Source organism: Garra rufa, chromosome 15 (genome assembly GCF_049309525.1).
Source record: "Garra rufa chromosome 15, GarRuf1.0, whole genome shotgun sequence".
NCBI classification, from domain to species: Eukaryota; Metazoa; Chordata; class Actinopteri; order Cypriniformes; family Cyprinidae; genus Garra; species Garra rufa.
The window spans coordinates 37,580,651-37,604,693 of record NC_133375.1 but is presented as its reverse complement, the minus strand read 5'-3'; the positions used below and the strand labels follow the sequence as shown (position 1 = coordinate 37,604,693).

The following is a 24,043-nucleotide window of genomic DNA, read 5'->3' as shown; positions in this document are numbered from 1 at the left end:
AAGCCTTACAAACACATAATAAGACATAAGGATAAATAATGATACTTAAAAAAATATTCATCAGAAGTTGATGCAATGTTAAAAAACCGAGAAAAAAAAAAAGGTAAATTCAGTGGTTTTCCACAAAACTGAAAGACTTTCTATGCAAGTGGTAGGCTATTTTAGAAAGAAACATTTAGATTTGAAAGATGAAAAAGAGGAATAAGGGAAATCAGTAAATTATGAATCATGTATTGCTGTTGTGTGAGTAATATGTAATCATGTAATCCATAAAAAAGTTACTGTAATCTGATTACTAGTATTTAAAATGCAATTTTATCTAATTACAAGTATGTAATTTTTGGAATCTGATTACAAGATTGTAATGCAATATTATAATGCATTACTTTTACAATTGTATGTATGTGTATATATATATATATATATATATATATATATATATATATATATATATATATAATGTGTGTGAATGTAAAAGTTATTGATATTGTTTTTCAGGCAAGGTATTGTAAGCAAGTTATTGGAAGATTTTATATTTAAAGCTTTTAAAATTATGTTTCATGTCCATTTTGAAGTTAATTTGTCAAAAAAATGAATATGTAAATAAATTCAATAAATGGAATAATTAAAATTTTTTTAGCGTTTTCATCGTTTCAGGTTGAAAGTTTGGGCTACTTAGAAACGTATAAAAAATTAATTATGGAAGCATAATAATAATGGTTTATTTTTGTTTTTTTAAATTGTATTATTTTATAAAATAAAAGTTTAAAAAGGTGTAAATATTTTAGCATTAATATCTAAACATATGTGACCCTGGACCACAAAACCATCTTAAGTCGCTGGGATATATTTGTAGCAATAGCCAAAAATACATTGTATGGGTCAAAATTATTGATTTTTCTTTTATGTCAAAAATCATTAGGAAATTAAGTAAAGATCATGTTACATTAAGATTTTTTGTAAAATTCCTACTGTAAACCTATCAAAAAGTTAATTTTTGATTAGTAATATGCATTGTTAAGAACTTAATTTGGAGAACTTTAAAGGTGATTTTCTCAGTATTTTTTTGCACCCTCAGATTTCAGATTTTCAAATAGATGTATCTTGGCCAAATATTGTCCTATCCTAACAAACTATACATCAATAGAAAGCTTATATATATCTCTGTTTTGTAAAATTTAACCTTATGACTGGTTTTGTTGTCCAGGGTCACATATAGTGAGGGACACCCATTACAGAATATATACATACAGAAATAATGTAAAATATATTTTTATTATGTGACAGAATCTATAGTAACATGGTAATTTCTCCCGTAACTCTAACACTCTACCATGTCCAATATTCATGATCTCTGCATTGAAATAACTATCTGATAATCATATAATTCACGTAAATATTATATGCTTATTACATTCTTCTAAAACACAACAGTTTCTCATTCACACAAACCCAGTGGTTTGATAAAAGTACCCAAACTGAACTGTTTTCTTTTCTTTTTTTGCATCTGAGAACGAATTTTCAAGTTATTACATTACATTTCACAAATCAGTGTATACAAGTTAAAGCAAAGGGCTGAATGTAGAAAATTGCTGTTAGGCTCATAATTAAACTGTGTTTCTAATAAAACCGTTTTGGCATTGCAGAACTCTTAACTGAAAAAAAAAATTAAATGCATAATCAGGACTGCACAGGCTAAATGTTTAATTCAAGGTTTATAACATAATAACCAGTTAGTACCATACAAATAGATTAGTCATTAATGTTAAAAAGTACTCATACATGTAGGTGTTTTATTGGCCATAATTCATAAGCTAACCAAGTCAAAACCAACAATAAAAGCAACAGACAGACATTCAATCGCCAAAATAACAGGCGTAAAACAATAAATTATGCACTTCTATATTTCTTTGGCTTGTCAGTCAAGATTCACAGGTTCACGACTACAGAGATTTCTTCATCTGTAACACTTGCTATTACCATAAAAAAGATTAATAATCTGCAGCTTTGGCCGAGGTATTTATGAAGATATTTTCTCTACCATAACCGTAAAAAAAAATACTTGTAAATATTTCATGTAATATTTTAACAACATATTTGCTGGGTTCCTTCCTCTAAACGTTCCAGTGTTAAACTGCAGCAGGCGACTGCATGTTGATTCCAGATGTCTCAAACTCATCACTCTCTTCTGGCTCCCTCGTTTCAGCATTCATATCTCGGTCTACAAAATAATGAAAAAGCATGAATATATTATTTGATTCAAATGAACAAGCACAGCAATGAAGTAATTTGCATTTGTTTTGTACAACAAATTAACATGTCACATTATAACCAACCACACTTGTGAGTTCAGACAAGAAGTTTTAAAGGGATAGTTCACCCAAAAATGAAAATTTGATGTTTATCTGCTAACCCCCAGGGCATCCAAGATGTAGGTGACTTCTTCAGTAGAACACAAACAAAGATTTTTAACTCAAACCGTTGCAGCCTGTCAGTCATATAATGGCAGTCAATGGCTACCAAATCTTTAAAGGGATAGTTCACGCAAAAATGAACATTTGATGTTTATCTGCTTGCGTATACTACGCCAGAGTGCGTCACGCCAGTTCACAGCAGCCGGCACATGATGCGTCAACATGATCTGCCATAGTAGATCCACGCACGAAAGTGATCTGTCGCACGTATACGTCACTCATTGTTTACATAGTGCATATTAGCCTTTAAAATGGTAATTACTTGTGCTTATCCTGAGTCTGGCAACCGATTAGAAACTAAAAGATTACGTTTCCTTGTGCGAACTCATCTGGGAGTGTTGACTTTTCACCGACTACATTGCCAGAGCAAGTTGACACGTCACGCGCCGGCTGTTGTGAACGCGCTCGATACCGCTGAATGTTCCGGTGGATCAGAGGTAAATGATGATATAAATACTGTTCAGTTTCATGCACAGACCGATCGTTATGTGTCTTAACACCTCAATGTATTGTCATGAGCCGCAGGGTTTAATTTGGTTTTGTCTGTGTATGTTTTTTTTTACTCTCAAAGATTTGGTAACCATTGACTGCCATTATATGACTGACAGGCTGCAACGGTTTGAGTTAAAAATCTTCGTTTGTGTTCTACTGAAGAAACAAAGTCACCTACATCTTGGATGCCCTGGGGGTTAGCAGATAAACATCAAATTTTTATTTTTGGGTGAACTATCCCTTTATGGCCAATGCACACTGCTCTGACAGACGCAGACAAACAGAAACAGACACATTTATTTGGTTTTGTTTAATCAGTGTGTTACACCTGTTGTTGTCTGTTGGTGCTGGTTGGTGTTTGCTTTTGCTCACTGAACAAGTTGACTTTGGTTTGTTGGAGCTTGGAATGTCTGAGAAGTGACACACTGTAATTTGGTGACTGTAGATGTTGGTCTGCATCTGGCGATGTGAATTGGCCTTTAAATGATAACTGAGCAGCTCTGCAGATCTAATTATCTGTTATGCACTGCACAATGTTTGTTAAAGGAATAGTTTACCCAAAATGAAAATTGTCTCACCATTTCCTTACCCTCATGTCAAAGATTCTTTCCAATGAAGATATTTTGAAGAACCAAACAGCTCTTGGTGCCCATTGACTTCCATAGTAAGGAAAGAAATACTATGGAAATTAATGTGGACCATAAACTGTTTGTTTACCAGCATTATTTAAAATCTTATTTTATGTTCAACATAAGAAAGAAACAGTTTACATGCAAGTTTGCAGTGACATGAGGGTGAGTAAATGACTAATTTTTCAGTTTTGGGTGACCCATTTCTTTAACGCAAATCCAAGTCTTTAGAAAGTGGTTAATAGTGAAAAAGTCAAACCAAAAATTATATAGACACCAGATTTTTTATATATATTTTTTTTTACTAGTGGGTGCAGGAGACTATAGTTCATTTATGTAAGTGAGGATAGCAAAATAAAGTAAACTGTGACATATTATACCCAAACAATTCTTAATACAGTGAACCACCAGTAAAATTGATAAAGTCAGTTCTTTGTCTTTGTTCCATTGAATTTGTTGGATCAGGCAGGTTTATTTTAGCATAATTTAAATATCATTCTAGTTTTTATTAAGATTAGATTTTTATATTTCATTTTAATTTTAGTCATTTTGTTGTGATTTGTCATTTTTATTAGTTTCTCATTTTTTCTTTTAAATGTCTTTTCATTCATTTCAATTTATTATTAGTTTAATAGTTTTATTTTAGTACATCAAGAGAAACTAAGTGAAAATGAGAAATGTTGTTAAATTTAAGTTTTTGTGTGTAGTATTTTTTCTTTCAGGGGAAGTTTGTTTAATTTTACAAAAATTGTTTAATGTCAACTATAAAACCTTGCAATCAAGGCGATAAAAACATTGACAAATAAAAAATAAAAGACGTGTTTATTGCTTATTGGGTCCTGTTAGATAATGAGGGCCTTGTATTTGTCACAACAGTTGCACTTTGAATGTGAAAACTGAGTAATTGTGATATAATCTACAATCAGCTACAGGGCAATAAAATAGAGCAGATGCAATCTTGATAACCAGCATCTATGACTATAATATATGTGACTCTGAACCACAAAATCACTCTTAAGTATCACAGGTATAGAACTTTTTCCTGAGTAAACGATGAGCGCCGCCATTACGAATTCTAACGTCAGATTGAATGCTTTTCTGTTCCGGTTTCCATAGGAACCCATTCAAATAGTGTCCATCTGTTTTTAATGTAGCTAACGTCCGCTGCTTCGTGTTATCTACACACTCATTAAAGTGAGGCACTGACAAATGACGGTCATTGCGACATTGCCAAGTGATGGCGCTATGGAGCCATGTGCTTTTTAAAAACATTTTAATCGGTTTAACATTAGTTTATTAGCTCGGAATATACCCTAATTTGACTAGAAACAATGCAGACTGGAAATGCAAAGCATTCTTTCAGTTAAGAGTCGGACTTACTTCCGTGATCAGGAAAAACGTCTATATTTGTAGCAATAGCAACAATACCCTGTATGGGTCAAAACCTTTCTTTTATGCCAAAAATCATTAGAATATTAAGTAAAGATCATGTTTCATGAAGATATTTTGTAGACTTCCTACCATAAATATATAAAAACTTAATTTTTGAGTAGTATGCATTACTAAGAACTAAATTTGGACAATTTTAAAGGTGATTTTCTCAATATTTAGATTTTTTGCACCCTCAAATTCCAGATTTTCAAAAAGTCTCAGCCAAATAATGATAATGGAAAGCTTATTTATTCAGAGTTCAGATGTTTATACAGTATATCACTTTCTGAGAAATGTAACCTTATGACTGCTTTTGTGGTCCAGGGTCACATGAGTAATTTTCAGCTCAGTTTGAATGAAGCATGCGTTAATGTACAGTATGTCTTCCAGTTATAGTTGATTTGGAGACTTACATAATGAGGCGCCTGATGACAGCAGATCAGAAGTTAAAATCCTTCCCTCTTCATAAAGCTCTATTCTTTGGACCAATCGCTGCCTCACAGGATTGACAAACACTTTCTGGTCAGAAAAATCTGTAAATTCAGAAAAATTCAGACAGAATTTAAGACTGGGCCAACTAGAAAGTTATAATATCATATATTCAGAAAAATGCCCTCAAGGGGATAGTTCACCCAAAAATGTAAATTGTCATTAATTACCCACCCTCATGTCATTCCAAACCCATAAGACCTTTGTTTATCTTTGGAACACAAATTAAAATATCTTTGAGGATTTCCTAAGGCTTTCTGACTGCATAGACAACAAGGAAACTGACACGTTCAAGACACAAAGGTAGTAAGGACATAAATAAAATAGTTCTTATTCCATGGAATGTCTGAATACTGGATTCTGATTGGCTGACAGGTATGCAGTAAAAACCATTTAATTTTAATGTAACCTTTAATTGATGCACACTAATGCATAGAAAGAGAGAGACATTGCATTGCAGTGTGCACATACATAAACTTGTTTCAGCGCTCCCCCATGATTCTTATTAATAAAATAGCCTAGATACTAGATCGCTACATTATATTCCTCAGCAATGAGGAGGTAAAACCGCTGTTTTTGAATGAATTAGTTGTTTGTAGAGAGAGATGTGCAGCATTCAGGTAACACGCACAACTGTTATATCTCGACTTCACTCTCTCTCGATAGATCGATAATTTATTGAAATAAATGCTATAATTCATTCAAATAAATGTGATCTTACCACACTATTTCATCTCTGTGTCTGATTGTCTGATGTCCCTAACTGATGAAAATAACTCATTTTTACACATTCGGTCAAATACTGCACTGCAAAGAGCAATAGTAGTTTTAACTTGTCTATAAAGTTGCAAATGACCAAATGACAATAAGCGGGATAATCAACGGTTTACCATGCATTAAAGGATTTTAAATGCACTTCACGGAGGTAACCACCTGCCGTTTCTCGTTCGGGGTGGTTATTAGCCTCCACGATGTGCATTTAAAATCCTTTAATGCACGGCAAACTGCCGATTATCTCTTACAGTGGTTCAACTGTAATGTTATGAAGCTATGTGAATACTTTGTGCGAAAAACAAACTAAAATATCGACTTTATTTCAACAATTTCTTCGCTTCCGTGTCAGAAAGCTCTCTGATTTCATCAAAAATATCTTAATTTGTGTTCTGAAGATAAATGAAGGTCTTACAGGTTTGGAATGACATGAGGGTGACTAATAATTACAGATGATGATCTAACCATTTTAAAAACAAATAATCTCATTACCTTCATTCGGACTGGACTGTGAAGGGTTATCCGCTAGAGAACTTCTTGTTTTAGTGCTCTGAATGCTACAGGCCCCACATGATGTGGCCTGAGCTTTGCTACAGTGACTCGTCACGTACTGAGAAAAGCCTTGACTCTCGTCCGATTCACACGGCATACCAGAAGACTGTGAAGCCCATGATTCATCATTCAATTCTGACTCCAAGCAGCTAGACTGAGTGACTACAGAGGTCAAGATAGGACAGACAGTCTTGTGAAGGCAGGGGTATGTGTTCTCTTGAGGGTGGAGTTTGGAGAACTGATGGGTGAGAGAGTCTAGGGAGCTGCTGTCGGAGCATAAAGGCTGTGGGGTGGATGGATGAGATGGTATGGGAGACATTTTGACCGTGGTTGATCTGCCAGAGGTCTTCAACCCTGAATGCACATCTTGAAGTGCTTTGAACACCTAAAAAAAAAAAACACCAGAAGAGCCAGAATAAGCTGGATAATTCTAACTAAAACATAATATTATGAAGGTGTATTATTGTTTTTAAGAATCTTATTTTTTCTCTGATGTCCACATGTTTTTGGACACTGTGCCTTTAAGAAACACCCCCTTTCACATGTGAAAAAGCTAGGTTTGTTGTCAGGTGCGGTTGTTTTTAATCACTTTACCCTTTAATATTTAATAACTTCAATAAATGCCTTTTTTAGTTCTGAAAGTAAAACTACATTTGCATTACCGTTTAAAAGTTTGGGGTCAGCAAGATTATTTATTTGTTTATTTATTTATTTATTAAATGTCTCACAAAGGCTGTATTTATTTGTTGAAACACGCAGTAAAATCAGTAATATTGTGAAATGTTATTATAATGTAAAATAAGTGTTTTCTATTTGAATATAATTTAAAACGTAATTTATTCCTCTGATGCAAAGCTGAATTTTCAGTATCCTTACTCCAGTCTCCAGTCACATGATCCTTCAGAAATCATTCTAATATGCAGATTTGCTACTCAAGAAATATTTCTTATCATCAATTTTAAAAACAATCATTGATGAATACAAAGTTTTTATTTGAAAAAGAAATCTTTTGTTATATTATAAATGACTTTAGTGACTTTTGATCAATTAAATGCATCCATGCTACATAAAAATATTCTTTTTTTTTTAAGTAATAATTACTGACCCCCAAATTTTAAACCGTAATAGTCAAGATTATTTATTTTTATACAGTGCTTTTTTGTAATTATTTGTAATATTTTTTTACTGTACAAAAAAAATAATATTAGATTTTTTCAATGATGAATTTGTATAGATTCTCCTACTTCCGTCATGCGAGGTCTCCTCTTCCGCCGTCGGTCTAAACACTGACAAGCTAGCTGAGAGATTTCCATTGATCCATGAGGGGCAGGTGTGTCTTTAGTCATCAGTCGAGGATCCAGATGTTTTCTGCAGATGTTCTGCGCTGCGTGAGCAAAGGACAGCTCCCGTGAGTGTTTCCCTTTGCTGAAACTTCTCCCATCGTCTTCCTCCTCATTTACCAGATCTTTCTGTGAGAAATAACAGGTTTACCTACCAGCACAACTCTACACTAACACATGTGACTAAAACATGACTTTAGCTCTTCTTACCAAGTAAACAGTTCTGGATTTCCCATCGACCTCCAGAGCCTGGCGTCCAGTAAGTACCTCTAGCATGACCTGCATTACGAGAGAAACTGGAGTGTTACTTTATCAAATATGGAAAGCTGAAAGACTTTTGCAGTAGGAATTGTCGATACATCAAATATCATAGTTATATCTCTGCTGAAGGTATAAAATTAGAAATAATGTGATAAAAAATAAATCATCAAATACGACAAAAACAACAGCTGATTTCAATCATGGCTGCTCAATCACTGAATGTACTTTTTGTGAAACCCAGTCCACGTTGACATTATTGTAGGACAATGTAGGAGAATGTTATTGAGGATGGTGATGAACATACAACCATAATAACTGATTGGTGTTTCGTGTTCTCAATGCACGTCTGAGATGCATCTCACCACTCCAAAGCTGTAGATGTCGATTTCCACTCCCAGCTGTCCATCCTTCAGGTATTCTTCTGGGAGGTATGCGAGAGTTCCCCGGACCGTTGAGGTTTGAGCCACGGTGGACGTCTTGCCTGGGGTTTTGCTGGGGTTCCGACAAAAGCGCGCCAATCCAAAGTCCCCCAGCTTGGACTCCAGGTGTTCCCCTAAAAGGATGTTAGAGCTGCAACAGAGGGAACAGGACTGGTTGTTACCCTAATGATGAACATGCATGTTAAAGTGGAACAATATATGTAGTAAAAAGAAAAATTGTAGTGCTGGATTTGATCATTTGGAAACTGATAGTAAAGTGAAATGTTCCTAAATTTTAAAGCATGAATTTTGAGTTAAATTTAATACCTTTTGAGACCTTTTTAAGACTCTTCCCATACATTTTAAGACCTCATGTCAAGTCAAGTCAAGTCAAGATTATTTATACAGCGCTTTTTACAATACAAGTTGTGTCAAAGCAACCTTACAGTATTAAAATAATAAAGTAAAATGTCAATAATAATGCAAGAGTTCCATATTGCAACAAAGTCAAATTGGGGAGGACTCAACTGGTTCCCATGGCCTCATCACCACTTCCAGTTTTAACCGGTTACATCAGTGACACTTTAACTTAGATGTACTATATGTGACCCTGGACCACAAAACCAGTCTTACGTCGCTGGGGTATATTTGTAGCAATAGCCAAAAATACATTGCATGGGTCAATATTTTTGATTTTTATTTTATGCCAAAAATCATTAAGAAATTAAGTAAAGTTCATGTTCCATGAAGATTTTTTGTAAAATTCCAACTGTAAACATATCAAAATGTAATTTTTGATTTGTAATATGCATTGTTAAGAACCTAATTTGGACAACTTTAAAGGTGATTTTCTCAGTCTTTTTGATTTTTTTTGCATCCTTAGATTTCTGATTTCAAATAGATGTATCTCAGTCAAATATTGTCCTATCCTAACAAACCATACATCAATAGAAAGCTTATTTATTGAGCTTGTATAAATCTCAGTTTTGTCAAATTTAACCTTATGACTGGTTTTGTGGTCCAGGGTCACATATATTGAATGTAAGATAGCACAACTAAACAATCTTAGTTTGTGATAACTCCCCATCAATGCAACAAGTCAGAAGGGTTGGAACGAAGCACAAAATAATTAATTGACTGACTTAATTGACTTAACTGAGCACGGTAACAAATGATGTCAAATATAGCTAAACTACACGAATCCCACTATTCGCCTGCGCAATTATTAAATTCAGGCAAACTTCAGTATACAACCTCTTTGGACAAATATAGCCTACATAATGAAATAATGATGATACAAAATGTACTACCCTGGAAAATGGCATTTAAGACTTTTTGATACTTTTCAGTGGCTTAATTTTCTCTAAAACGATCAACTTTTATTATTTTTTAAGACCCTGTGGGCAGCCTGTGTTTTAGCAGCACCAGTGGCAAACAAGTTAACTTGTACTAAAATGTTTAAGACTTAAAAGAATTAAGTTTACTTCCAGAATAAAAATTTCCCCCCAACTGATCCAAGATGTTTGTCTTTCTTTCTTCAATCACAAAGAAATACATTTTTTTGAGGAAAACATTCAAGGATTTTTCTCAAGGAATAAAAGTCTTACCTAGTGAGCACAAGCATTTGTGTTTTTTGTTTTTTTTTGTGTTTGTTTGTTTTTAGAAAATAACTGATTGTTTCGCTACATAAGAGCCTTATTCCTGGGCTGGGATCATGTAGAGCCCTTTGAAGCTGCATTGAAACTGTAATTTGGACTTTCAACCCATTAGCCACTATTGAAGTCCACTATATGGAGAAAAATCCTGGAATGTTTTCCTCAAAAACCTTAATGACCTTAGAGACTAAATCTACTTTACTATTCTAAAGTTTATGGTTGGTAAGATTTTGAAAGTCTCTTATTCTCACCAAGGCTTTATTTGATAAAAAATACAGTAAAAACAGTAATATTATGAAATATGTTACAATTTTTAATTATGTTTTCTATTTGAATATATTTTAAAATGCAATTTATTCCTGTAATGCAAAGCTTTATTACTCCAGTCTTCAGTTTCACATGATCATTTCTTACTAATATCAATGTTAAAAACAGTTGTGGTGCTTCTTATTTTTATAGATTCTTGAGCAATAGAAGTTCAAACAGCGATTATTATCAAAGTATTATTTCTTTCAACAACAAAAAAAGAATAATCTTACAGACCCCAAATGTTTGAATGCCAGTGTACATGTGGTTTACATGTTCTTGCACTCACCTCTTGATATCTCCATGAATAAGTGCGGGTGAGCAAGAGTGCAGGTACTGAATAGCTTTAGCAGTGCCCAGCAATACATTTACACGCTGTGACCAAGAGAGGGCGTAACTGTCCTGAAAGAAAAAAAGTGTTATGAATAACAGACCTACTCCATGACAGATGATGATGAAATTTGTCAACACTCATGTGGTTACCAACCCAAGCGACTGTTTTGAATTAAAGTGCATTAAGATAAGATACAATGATAATAAAAAGCACCACTAAAGTTCCTTTTTCTGACTTGTTAGAACCAGTGAGTGACTCGTGCCTTTTCTTGTCACTGATATTGTTGATGTCACGATTGATGTTTCATCATCATCACAGACGTCAAACGTTGCACAACAAGTTGTGATTCATTATATTTGAACGTGCAAGCCCTCAAATGACATTTAAGACACAAGTCGAACAAAACTATTTTCAGTGGAAATGTTTTTTTTTTGTCATTTCTTGGGCTCGATGGCTCTGTCCCTATTCACTTTTAATATATGTAAAAAGACCACACAATAAATGTCCCTTAGAAGAAAGTCATACACATTTGGAACAACATGAGGGTGAGCAAATGATAACCTAAGTTTCATTCTGAGTAAACTATTTTTACCAGCATACTAAACAATGATGCAGAACCCACATTGCTAGCAAGAATGGGAACTCACCTTACATTGAAGCCGGTCCTCTAAAGAGCCGTTCGGCATATAAACATATATTAAACAATAAGTTTGTCCTTCTATACTGTAGCCAACAAAGTCCATTATGTTGGGATGTCTGTATCTGTGTAATAAGAAAGAGCCTAATGAAAAAAAACTGTTGCTTATATATTACATAACATTGAACAAGAATATTACAGTAGCTGAAGGAAGCAAAGCTTGAAAGGCTGAAGTGTCAGAAAAAAAAATGACCTAATTAGGAGACGAAAGGATGACGAACTAACCACAAAAAAGTTTTGGAGGGTGTGCTGGAGGCTTTCTTTTTTTTTTTTTGGGTCATGAAGAGGTGCGGTGCATAAAGAGCAATCGAAATTTCAAGCGGGTAAGTCCCATTCTGCGATTCTGTTGAACAAACATAAATGAATCACAGCCAGAATGGAAAAAAGTTGATTAACGGAATAGTTCATTCAAAAACATCCAAGATGTAGATGAGTTCATTTTTTCATCAGAAAAAATATAGAGAAATTTTGCATTACATTACTTGCTCACCAATTGATCATCTGCAGTGAATGGGTGCCATCAGAATGAGACTCCAAACAGCTGATTAAAACATCACAATAATGCACACCTCTCAAATACATCAATTATTGAATTCTGAAGCAAAAGGCTGCTTGTTTGTAAGAAACAAATCCATCACTAAGGTGTTTTTACTTTAAATAGTCACTTCTGGCTATAATCCATAATATCTCTTTTTAAAAAGTCCATCTGTTGTTCTATTTCATGAAATCCAATGATATATTTGTTTAGAATGGTTTTGGACTGTAAACGGTGCTTGATCTATGTATATTTTCTTATAAACACATCTTTTTACTTGATGTTAAATGTTAATTGATGGATTGGAGCAGAGGTGGGACCAAGTCTGTTAATAGTGTTCATCGTCTGTTTGATGACACACAAGACAGAACCAAGTCAAGCGGGGAAAGTCCAAGTTGAGTTGCAAGTCCTCAATTTTAAGCTATTTCTTCAACAAATTCTATTGATAATATGGGCACTTAACAATCCAATCCGATTCCAATTCTGGGAGATATGACCTGATTCCAAAATCTGCTTCTTGATCTACATTTTTCCCCAATTAATTCTTCTGTTGTGCAAATACATGTTTACATTTTAACAAATTATTAATGACCAACTATTGTTTATAGTTGGAATCTCTGTATGTCAGTGCTGCTATCTTAAAAGCAGGGGTGTGAATCTTCAAAATCTTCTTAATTACTCCACATGGCTAAATTTTCATATACATTTCATATCAAATTTATTTTGTGCAAAATTTACTTTATTATATAAGCAGGCTACTTTTTAAAACAATTACTTATATACAGTACAGACCTTTTGGTCTGTGCTGTAGATATGAATTCAACTGAAAAAACTTGTGAAAAAATATCTTTCAGGTGGTCAAATAGCAAACAGCAAATAGTGGATCTCTGCAGCCACTTACTGGTAAAAGTTTTTTGTTTGTTTTTTACTTTTAAAACTGGATTTTCCAAAAGATGGGCAAAAATCTTACACTAAACCATGTGAAATTATCCATGTTATCCCCATGAATTAAGGTTAGAAATGTGGGTCTTTTATAAAGTGAATTTTACATAAAAAAGCAGTTTTTGTATAAAAACCCATTAAAAAATATTTATTTATTAATTTATATATATTTAAAAAATATCACTAACCCACTGAAAACTGCAAAAATGTAGAGTAAAGACTTTAATAAACAGAAAAATATGTGTCCAAACATTTGGTCTGCACTGTAAAATAAGTGTTCTTTAAGTATCCGAAGGTTTACAGACAGTAGTTATTGTTTTTTCCTTTTTCTTTGGCATTATTGAGATCATACACAGTGGCAGCTTTAACAGGCTGCATTCAAATGCACAGATTTATTTTGATGTTTTGTCCTGCTCTGAAAATATAACTGACTGTGTGTACATCAATTTCATATAAAAGTATTTGCAAATGCAAGTGCATTTAACCGCAGCCACAATCAAGCTTTAGGATGAATAAACACAATGTTGAAATGTTGAACAGCATGTGAAAGTCTGTCACGATGTAAAACACGATGGGTGAAAGCACACACTCTCAAGCAATGCAAAGTGAGTGTCTCACAGTGCAAATTCTGTGCAATGAAGCCTGCTACATCTCTAGTGTGCATTTGCCATATGCAGAAAAAAAAAGAAGCTCAAAACCGATTCTGAAATATTCAATATCATTGAAGAGATAATCGCGATGCATCAGGGAATCGATTTTTTTCTCCCACCCCTAATTGATATCAAATAGTTCAAATTTCATGCTGTCACAGAGACAAGCGCAATGATTGTTACAATCATGGCGCTGCACTGTATTGGTATTCTACATTAAAAAAAAAAAGTTCATATTTGAATAATTCTAGAGGTTGAGTTAATATGTTGAGTTTACAAGTCTAACCTGAAGCCTAACCTGAACATGCTTGGCACCACACTGTTCAGCAGGTTTAAGAAATGAGGCATGCAAAATTATTCACAGCAAAACTGTAGCCATTCAGATACACTAATAAATGCAAGTAAATGTATTTTGTTTTAAACAAGATAATAATGATCACAGTTGATGGCTTAGTGTAGGGGCTATATGGGTGCTACGATTTAGTAGAACCTGTCTGGTTTACAACACGTAAATTCATCCATTTCTTGAAAGACATGAAAGAGAGTGTCTGGTAAACAGGAAGAATAGAGTGAACTTATTATGTAGGACTTGCCGAGTCACAGGGCTCAAGTCCAAGTCAAGTCTTGAGTCATTGCTGTCAAAGTCGAGTCGCAAGTCACAAGTCATTCAAATTTGGCACTCGAGTCTACCACTCTGGACTGGACTGGTATGAATTACTTGTGGATTATTGTGTTGTTTTTATCAGCTGTTAGGACTCTCATTCTGAGAGCACCCATTCACTGCAGAGGATCCATTGGTGAGCAAGTGATGTAATGCTACATTTGAGTGAAGAAACAAACTCATCTGTATCTCAGAACCCTCAGCAAACTTTCATTTCTGGGTGAACTATTCTTTAAAGACAAAACAGGAAAGACAGCTTTAAAGCCCAAGAGAAGAAAGCATAAGGCACACGAGCAGATGACGGACAGACAGTTTCTTACTGTGACAGTTTTTCCACTTCCGTCCTGAAACTTTCCTTCACAACATTCCAGTCTAAATGAGAGTCCTGCCCGGAACACCCACATGAAAGAGAGAGGGAGAGAAAAACAAGGAAGCAAAGTGAATGACTCAATAACAGAACGACCAAAATCACATATGTTTGTTTTGTTAGTTTTCTTCTAATACCTCTTTTAGCTTCTTGACAGCAAACTCAGTGTTTCTCATCACAGCTTTATACACGTGTCCGAAACCTCCTTCACCAATCTGCTTGCACGGGGAAAAGTTGCATGTGCCGTTCTGTATTTCCTCAAACGGCCAGCTCATCGCAGTGGAGGAATAAGGCGGGGGATCCACACGGTTCTCACACGGGCACTATTAACAAACACAAATGTGTCAGTGGATTAGGAGACTTGAAAGGAAGAAAAACATAATGGCTAAAGTAAGAGTCATGCTGACTAATGCCTTGGCAGCATAATAAAAACACACTGAATGCACAAACCTATCAAGTATAGGGATGTAACAATATCAAAATCTCACGATACAAAGTCGATGCTACAGTATTTATTGCGATATTTAAAAAGAAAAAAATTCTACATTTTAAAGTTAAATTATTCTATCTAATCTACTTGGTGAGCTCCAACCCATATTTAAAACTAAGAAAACCTAAGTCAGTGAATTGACTTGTACCTGACCTTTAAAGGGGAATTTACCCTCTTTTTATTTGTGGTATACTGTCTCAATCTAGATTATATTAACATAATTTTAGGAAGCCAAACAAATTACAATGTAGTAATTATAATAAATAACAACAACAGCAATTTTATATTATTGTTATTCATATGGCAGTAATAGCAAAATATTGTAAAACAATTGCACTGTAAAATAAATAAAAATAGAATTTTTTTAGGTATATTATTTTCACTTTACACTACAGTAGGGAAATTATAATAGGTATTTTGAATTTAGACTGCAGTACTGTTACTCGGCTATCAGCAATTCATACTGCACTTTTAAGCTTTTATTTTGACAAAAACAGCAGTAAAGCTTTTATTTTGATGGAAAACTTCCAGTGAAAACAGGCTTACAAAAACACGTCCCACTACAAATCTACAGTGGCGTATAAAGTACCTGAAAGCCATACTTATGTAAAAGTAGATATCTTACCAGAAAACAACTTTGGTAGAAGTTGAAGCCACTGTTTAGAATATTACTTGAGTAAAAGTCTTAAAGTATTTTTTAAATCTTAAATGTACTGAAAGTAAAAGCAAATGCATTTTTTTTTCACAATTGCGAGTTTATGTCATCCATTTCTGAGAAAAAAAGGCTGAATTATGAGATTATATTGCAATTCTGACTTTATTTCTCACAATTGCGAGTTTATATCAACCAATTCTGAGAAAAAAAGTCTGAATTCAGTTTGTTCTGGGGAAAAAAAAGCCAGAATTTCCTGAAAAGAAGTCAGAATTGTGAGATACAAAAAAAAAGAGTTTTATTTAGCAATTCTGACTTTTTCTCAGAGATAAGTCTGAATTATGAGTTTATAAACTTTATTTCTGTCTCAAAAGTTTCTGTGAGCTAACACAGAGGTGAAAGAAAGAAAACTAAATTTTATTTGCATTTTTGCAAATACAAAATTAGTTTGAGGGAAAGACAATTTTTTTATCATCTGCCGTGAAAATAAAGCATGGTGGCCGTTGCGTTCCCAAACATGCGTTAAACTCACAGCACATGCAATAAACAAGTTCACTGCATTCACTGTGAACTGAGCCGCTCTGAATCACAGGAAACACCGGATCACAAGCTGATCGCCTGAATGAAATGCAAACGTGCAGTAAAAACAGACTTGATGAAGCCGTATAGTGCTTTCAGTTTTAGTTAGTTTGACAGATATACCAAAGCATAATGGCCCAAAACACAACTTTAAAGACTTTTATGTTAGAATAAGAAGAAAAGTAATAAATATATTTTAAAAACTACACTTTATGCTCAGAAGACCTATCGATTTATATTGTCATGTAGGGTTGGGCGATGTTGACCAATTTGGCATCGTATGATGTCTAATGTGAAACATAGCGATGGACGATGGCATCGTCGGCGGGGGGCGGGCGGGAGTGAGGGATGGTTGTTGTTAAATAATTAATTCATAACGATTTAATTACTTGTAGCCTACCGTTTCCACCAGTGCTTAATTTGAGCCAGATTTTTAAAGATCCGGCATTAACAAGTGCATTAGATCGTGACAGTGAGTGCGTTCATACGAGAAGAGCAAGCGTGGGTTTATGTAGATGTATTTGGAGGATGTGTGTTGGTCCTTAACATATTTTCCACCAGTCAGCTTTTTTAAGTTCAAAATCGCTCTCATTGATTGCTTACTGCTTAACCCACTTTCTCCAAACACATTTAATGAGCAGCAGAATGTTTAGAGAGAAAGTGTAATATCAGAAATAATGCCAAATCAAGCGAAATATTATTATGCATTACCATTATAAACATAGCTATAAGTGAGTTACCCTGACTCCAAAACGAATCATTTAAATGTAACGGCATTTAGAACAGAACAGGTAAGAAACAAAATATATAAAGTTAAGAAACCAAAACAAAGCGAAACTAAAAAATAGCAGGCGTTGGGCTCACGCACCTCTGTAATTCGGCACAAATCCAAGTGTTTCCATATTCCCAATGTATTTGAATGATAAACTGCTATTTATAATGTATACTCGGCTTTATACTGTACGTTCATATTTCGATGGAAAAAAATATTCTCTTGTTTTTTGTTCCAAGCTCTGTTCATTATGGTAAAACCACGAAAAGGGCATATTTGGTGTGGTTTATTTAATCAAATTTAATTAAAATTATTTTGATTTTTTTCTGCTGTTTTTGTATGCCTCATTTATTAATGTAAACAAACTAGTTCGTGTAATTCGTTTGGAGTTCACTGTAATTTGTATTGTGATCGCTAACAACTTCCTTGTTATTATTTCCTCATAATAATAATAATAATAAAATAAGTAAAGATGCGGAAATTGAAAGCATGCATTTCATTTGGCTATATGTGATTAATTGTGTGTTTTTCTCCAGCGGGTTGCTGCTGCGGCAGGGGCGGGGCGGAGGATCGTGATGGCGGCTCAGCATCGCGATGTCTATCGGCCATCGGCGATGGACGATGGCATCGTCTATCGACCCAACCCTATTGTCATGTGATCATGATGATATCAAGACAGTTTTGGTATCGCAATACCCCAATATTGATAATACTGTAACATCTCTAATCAAGTGTTTTCTATTAGTTGTTTTAATGACTGAATTATTTTTTAAATGACATGAAGCACCTCTTTATTTGAGATTCTTGATTCCATAGAGTCCAGGTCAGGTGGTGGGGGGCTAGGCTTGGGTAGAGGCCTGATTTCTGGAAAAGCAAAATGACCATTTTTACTATAGATACTTTTGATGAGAAGCAGTGAACTGAAAAAGAATAGAATATCATTATGTTCGACACATGCAAGCACTGTACTTTGAATAATACGTTACCAGGGACAGGGAGAAACTCTTTGGTGACTGTACTGTTTGGACATGCAGGGACCGGTGGCACCACTGTAGGGGACTGCAGCTCTGAACGTACCTGCGGTATACGTCTGTCTGTGGAAATACATACAAAAGTACATTAATAGATTTATTATATAAGTATAATGATGTGAAGTGTTGGCTAAATCATGAAACTGAAATACATCAGTTTCTATGTTTAATTGACACGTCTCTAATGTATTTTGGTATTATTTATATACTATTTAATAGTTACATTTATAAAAATTGCCATCTTTTCAACTGAGGGACTCATACGCAACTATTACAGAGGGTCCAAAAGCTGATGCTCCAGAAGGAAACACGATGCATTAAGAGCCGGGGGGTGAACATGTTTTGAATTTGAAAATCAGGGTAAATTTAATTTTGTCTTCTGGGAAACATGTAAGCATGGTCTGTTGATTCTGAAGGGCAGTACTAAATGAAAAAAAAGACAATATAGGAAAAATGTACAAATTTTCATTCTGTTCAAAAGTTTACATCCCTGGCTCCCTCTTATTTTGGTCAAATAATTAACATTTTGCAGATGTAAACTTTTGACCAGAACTGTACATATTTATAATTTTAGTTTCAGTTTTAGTAATTTTTTTTATAATAAGGGTTGCCAAGTCTGCTGTTTTGACCTCCGGTGGAGGGAAAAACACGGAAAAAACACAATTGGTCTAGTTTTGAATAGCAATAAGACAAGTTTTGTTTTGCAGACCTGGCACTCCTGCATATTTGTTTCTTTTTTTCTTATTATAATTTTTCTATTTAGTTCAATTTATTTAATTTCAGTTTCAGCACTTTAACATTAACTAAGTCGTAAGTAGCACAGTTATATTTGTGGCAATAGCTAACAATACATTGCATGGGTCAAAATGATCGATTATCAAAGATCATGTTCCATGAAGATACTTAGTAAATTTCCTACTGTAATTATATAAAAACTTAATTTGTGATTAGTAATATGCTAAGACCTTCATTTGGACAACTATAAAGGCAATTGTCTCAATATTTAGATTTTTTTTGCCCCCTCAGATTCCAGATTGTCAAATAGTTGTATCTCAGGCAAATATTGTCCTAACTAAACATACAAGAGCATTATACATTATCTGCATTATATATATATATATATATATATTAGTGGTGGGCCGTTATCGGCGTTAACGTGCTGCGTTAACGTGACACTCTTATCGCGCGATAAAAAAAATATCGCCGTTAATCTATTCTCAAAATTGGGTTGGAGCTGGGTCTAAACTACGCAAGATATGATGACTTTCACCTTGATAGTTTAACGCGGATGTATACCGAAGACTATAGAATATGGTCGCGCGTTTAAGTCTCCTCCGTCAAAACACAGACGGGATCGCGTCGTCCTCCATTCATAAAAACAGAATCTACTATAGCGAAATGCCACGTAAATTCGTCGTTTTTTGGATTCATAAATCAAATGTTGGTCAGTCACTTAATTCAAATCGCGATATGGACTAGTGTATGTGAAAACTGAAATGCAAAAAGACCGTTTTAATATGAATCCGGTATGTTCCGTTTGCCTAGCTGTATGTATGCATTGCGGAGACGAGCTTTTGCTACACGCATACTGAAACACACGTGACGCTCCCGGTAATTTTTGGCATTTTCATCTCACATGAACAGATAAACTCAATCTCCCAAACTGCTGTGAGTGTCACTTTTACCGTTTCATTTGAGAAAACTAGCATCATATCATACTGTATGACACAGAAACTTCACGGCAACCTGTCAAAATAAAAGTACGGTGTAACATGTAATGGGCTGGGTAGGTGTTGACGTTAAAAAAAAAAACACAATCTAATAGGTAGAAAAAATAATTTCATTGTTAGTTAGTTAGTAAACACAAGTACATCTAATTGAACATAATTTATTTTCATCAACAAATTATCATAGAACAGCTTTATGAGCTTTATGATCCATTCTCAAAGACTTTAAGTCATTATTTGGGTAGCACACATATTCTGAATGCCTTCAGCAGAATTCAAATTAGCCATTTTAATCTAGATTAATCTAGATTAATTCCAAGATTTAATCTAGATTAATCTAGATTAAAAAAATTAATCTATGCCCACCCCTAATATATATATATATTTTTTTTTTTTCTCGAACTTTTCACTAGTTTCATTAGACTTTTTTTCAGTAATGTCTAAGAAGAACGTAATTGGTCGTAGCTGTAACTCCGACAGCCTCTCTAGTGACCATAAAACACAAACAGAAACAAATAAGCATGTGCGATCAAAGCAGAAAACCGTCACATCTGACAGCATTGTGTTTCTTCACAACATAGGTTTGTTACTTGTCAAAAAAAAAAGTCTGAATCAAAACTCTCAAGTTTCATGACAACCACAAAACCAACCTGACAACCTGGATGGTTAGGGCATCAGATGTGGTAGAGACAACAGAAGCAAGCAAATGGCAAGATACAACGATATAGAAAACATACATACATTCAAGGATGATATCACGGGCTCTAAACCACTGCAAGCCCTCAAGAATCTTCAGAAGTTCTCCAACCGTACCGTTTCGACAGCCCCATTTGTGCATGAGGTTGTCTGTCCGTCTGGAGCTTTGCTCCAAAAGACGTAGTTCAGTCTGGTCCGATATTACCTGTGAAGCTTTAATAGACATAAAAGCACAGTTTTAAGTTTAGTTTCCACCAAAATGCTTTGGCTACTACAGTAAAAATATGGGATTTAGTTTAAATTGTGTAAGAGAGACATTCTCCAGTTACCTGGATAAATAGACAACATTGGCAACCATTTGCTTCACATACAAATCATCCTATTAAAGGAGTAGTTCACTTTCAGAACAAAAATTTACAGATAATGTTCTCACCCTCATGTTTTTCCTTTTTATCAGTTGTAAGGAAATTATGTTTTTTGAGGAAAACATTTCAGGATTTCTCTCCATATAGTGGACTTCTATGGTGCCCTCGAGTTTGAACTTCCAAAATGCAGCTTTAAAGGGCTCTAAACGATTACAGCAGAGGAAAAAAGGGTCTTATCTAGCAAAGCGATTTAATTTATATACTTTTTAACCTCAAATGCTTGTCTTGTCTAGCTCTGTGTGTACTCTGTGTAGAGATTAAAAAGTATATAAATTGTAAATGTTTTTAGAAAATAACCAGTCACTTTGCTAGATAAGACCCTTCTTCCTCGGCTGGGATCATTTAGAGCCCTTTGAAGCTGCATTTAAACTGCATTTTGGAAGTTCAAACTCAGGGGCACCATAGAAGTTCATTATATAGAGAGAAATCCTGAAATGTTTTCCTGAAAAAACATAATTTCTTTACGACTGAAGAAAGACATGAACATCTTAGATGACAAGGAGGTGAGTACACTATCTGTAAATTTTTGTTCTGAAAGTGAACTACTCCTTTAAACTATATCCAATCTCAAATGATTCCCAATGAAAGAAAAGCTGTGATTTACTCATGTGATAGACTAAATCTCAGGATCTCACCTGAATAGACACAAACCCTAACAACCCCACTGATCCATTGCTGAACAGATGTTAACTTTTTATATCAGATAATTAAATATTTACTCCTTTATTTGCGATGTCATCAATCATGAGGCCAGGGCAACAATACTGACATTTAGCGAAACATTGTAGTTACCTCAAATACATTCATAACCAAACAAATGGCATTACCAAACGAAGTAAATAAACCATAGCTGTAAGAAATAAACAATTCACGAAGTGAACAAAAACTAAAACTTTTTACGACAGCGCTCAGATTGCTAAGCGAGTTAGCCAGAGTGCTAATCAACACATCCACTAGGGTTCGAGTTGAGATGTAAATAAATAACCACAACATCATCCTAATAAAAACCTAAACACAAATACACAATTCTTACCGAACAATATCCAGTCTGAATGTGAAAGTGAGTCCATAACCCGGATAAAGTGATTTATAACAGACGCGGGTAAGTTGTACAGAAACTCTCTGTCAAACTCCGCTCCAGACATTTTCACCAACCCTCCGTGTTTTAACTGACTTTATTATCTTTTTCTTCTTTGCTTTTTAATCAGCTCTGATATTGTTTTACGTGGTTCTCGAACGCGGAGTTTCCTGCTTGTGGCTGTCACTTGTGTTAGTGGTCTTTTTTTTTTTTTTTTTGCTTTGAGTCATCACCACAGCCGTCACAACCGTGCTGCTACTGGCTCATGAATATTTATTGCGTCATCTTTAAAACGGCGCGTCAGCTAATTAATATTCACGAGGCACCGCTAAAGAAACCCCACATGACCTCCGCCCACTTTCTTACGTCAGCTACATTACGTTTATTAATATTCATACTTGTCATCTTCACCAGTAGTAGAGCTCGTGAATTCCTTCGCCATCACGTCTAACTTACTCACATCTTCCATTTCCTTGTTTTCCACATTTAGTAATATGGTAAATTTCACTCTTGATATTGAGTGCTGTTTTTGCATTTTGAGGCATTTGCTCAAAATTGTCAAGTGATGCAATATGGCAGACATGTTTATGCATTATAAACTGTTTAACTACACTACCAGACAAAGGTTTTTGAACAGTAAGATTTTTACTCTTCTGCCCACCAAGCCTGCATTTACTTGATCCAATGTACAGAAAAAAAAAGTAAAATTCTGAAATATTTTTACTATTTAAAATAACTGCTTTCTATTTGAATGTATTTTCAAATGTAATTTATTCCTGTGATTTCAAAGCTGAGTTTTTAGCATCATTACTCCAGTCACATGATTCTTCAGAAATCATACTACTATTCTGCTTTGCTGCCCAAAAAACATTTTATTTTTATGTTTATTTTTCAGGGTTCTTTGATGAATAGAAAGTTCAGAAGGACAGCATGTATCTGAAATGGAAATCTTTTGTAACATTATAAATGCCACATAAAAGTAAATGCGTAGGAAAAAAAATCTTTTGATCTTTGGAACTTTCTATTCATCAAAGAAACTTGAAAAATTCTACTCAGCCTTTTTTCAACATAATTATAATAAATGTTTTTTGAGGAGCACGTCAGTATATTAGAATGATTTCTGAAGGATCATGTGACTGGAGTATTGATGCTTTAAAATGTAGCTTTGATCACAGGAATAAAATACATTTTTTAACTATGTTTTTTTTCAGGTTTCTTTGATGAATGGAAAGTTAAAAAAAAACAGCATTTGTCTGAAACAGGAATCTTTTGTAACATTATAAATGCCACATAAAAGTAAACATGTAGCACAAAAAATAGTTTAATCTTTCTATTTATAAAAGTATGTTTTCAACATGTTTTTTGAAGGGTCACGTGACTGGAGTAAGAATACCGAAAAATTAGCTTTGATCACAGGAATAAATGAAATTTTTCAATATATTCAAATATGTAAGTTATTTTAAATACTAAAAATATTTTACAAAATTACTGCGTTTGCTGTATTTCGGATCAAATAAATGCAGGCTTGGTTTTAAAAAAAAAATAAAACCCTACTGTTCAAAAACTTTTGACTGGTAGTGCATACAAG

At 34.3% G+C, this 24,043-nt stretch overlaps 1 protein-coding gene across 2 annotated transcripts; it reads right to left on the bottom strand.

The window, feature by feature from the left end:
- Positions 1-1,687: 1,687 nt before the first annotated feature.
- On the bottom strand, positions 1,688-23,068 carry irak1 (interleukin-1 receptor-associated kinase 1). Of its 2 annotated transcripts, none has more exons than XM_073819462.1 (14): positions 22,411-23,068; positions 21,070-21,165; positions 18,485-18,592; positions 18,286-18,362; positions 15,143-15,328; positions 14,959-15,023; positions 11,801-11,915; positions 11,109-11,221; positions 8,802-9,009; positions 8,389-8,457; positions 8,083-8,307; positions 6,779-7,223; positions 5,440-5,559; positions 1,688-2,221 (listed from the first exon to the last, which is right to left on the bottom strand). In XM_073819462.1, exons 1-14 carry the CDS (start codon positions 22,520-22,522, stop codon positions 2,130-2,132), a joined length of 2,031 nt encoding a protein of 676 aa, XP_073675563.1. In that variant the 5' UTR covers positions 22,523-23,068; the 3' UTR covers positions 1,688-2,129. The 2 variants fall into 2 exon arrangements, with proteins under 2 accessions (XP_073675563.1, XP_073675562.1); XM_073819461.1 differs by having other exon boundaries at positions 20,998-21,165; positions 22,411-23,067.
- Positions 23,069-24,043: the final 975 nt, after the last annotated feature.

Coding starts and splice junctions, on each gene's coding strand:
- irak1 (XM_073819461.1), bottom strand. CDS start 22,522: ATGTCTGGAGCGGAGTTTGACAGAGAGTTTCTGTACAACTTACCCGCG. Junction 15,024..15,142: donor CTGTCAAGAAGCTAAAAGAG/GTATTAGAAGAA, acceptor TGTTCCGGGCAG/GACTCTCATTTAGACTGGAA. Junction 8,458..8,801: donor ACATCTACAGCTTTGGAGTG/GTGAGATGCATC, acceptor CTCGTAATGCAG/GTCATGCTAGAGGTACTTAC.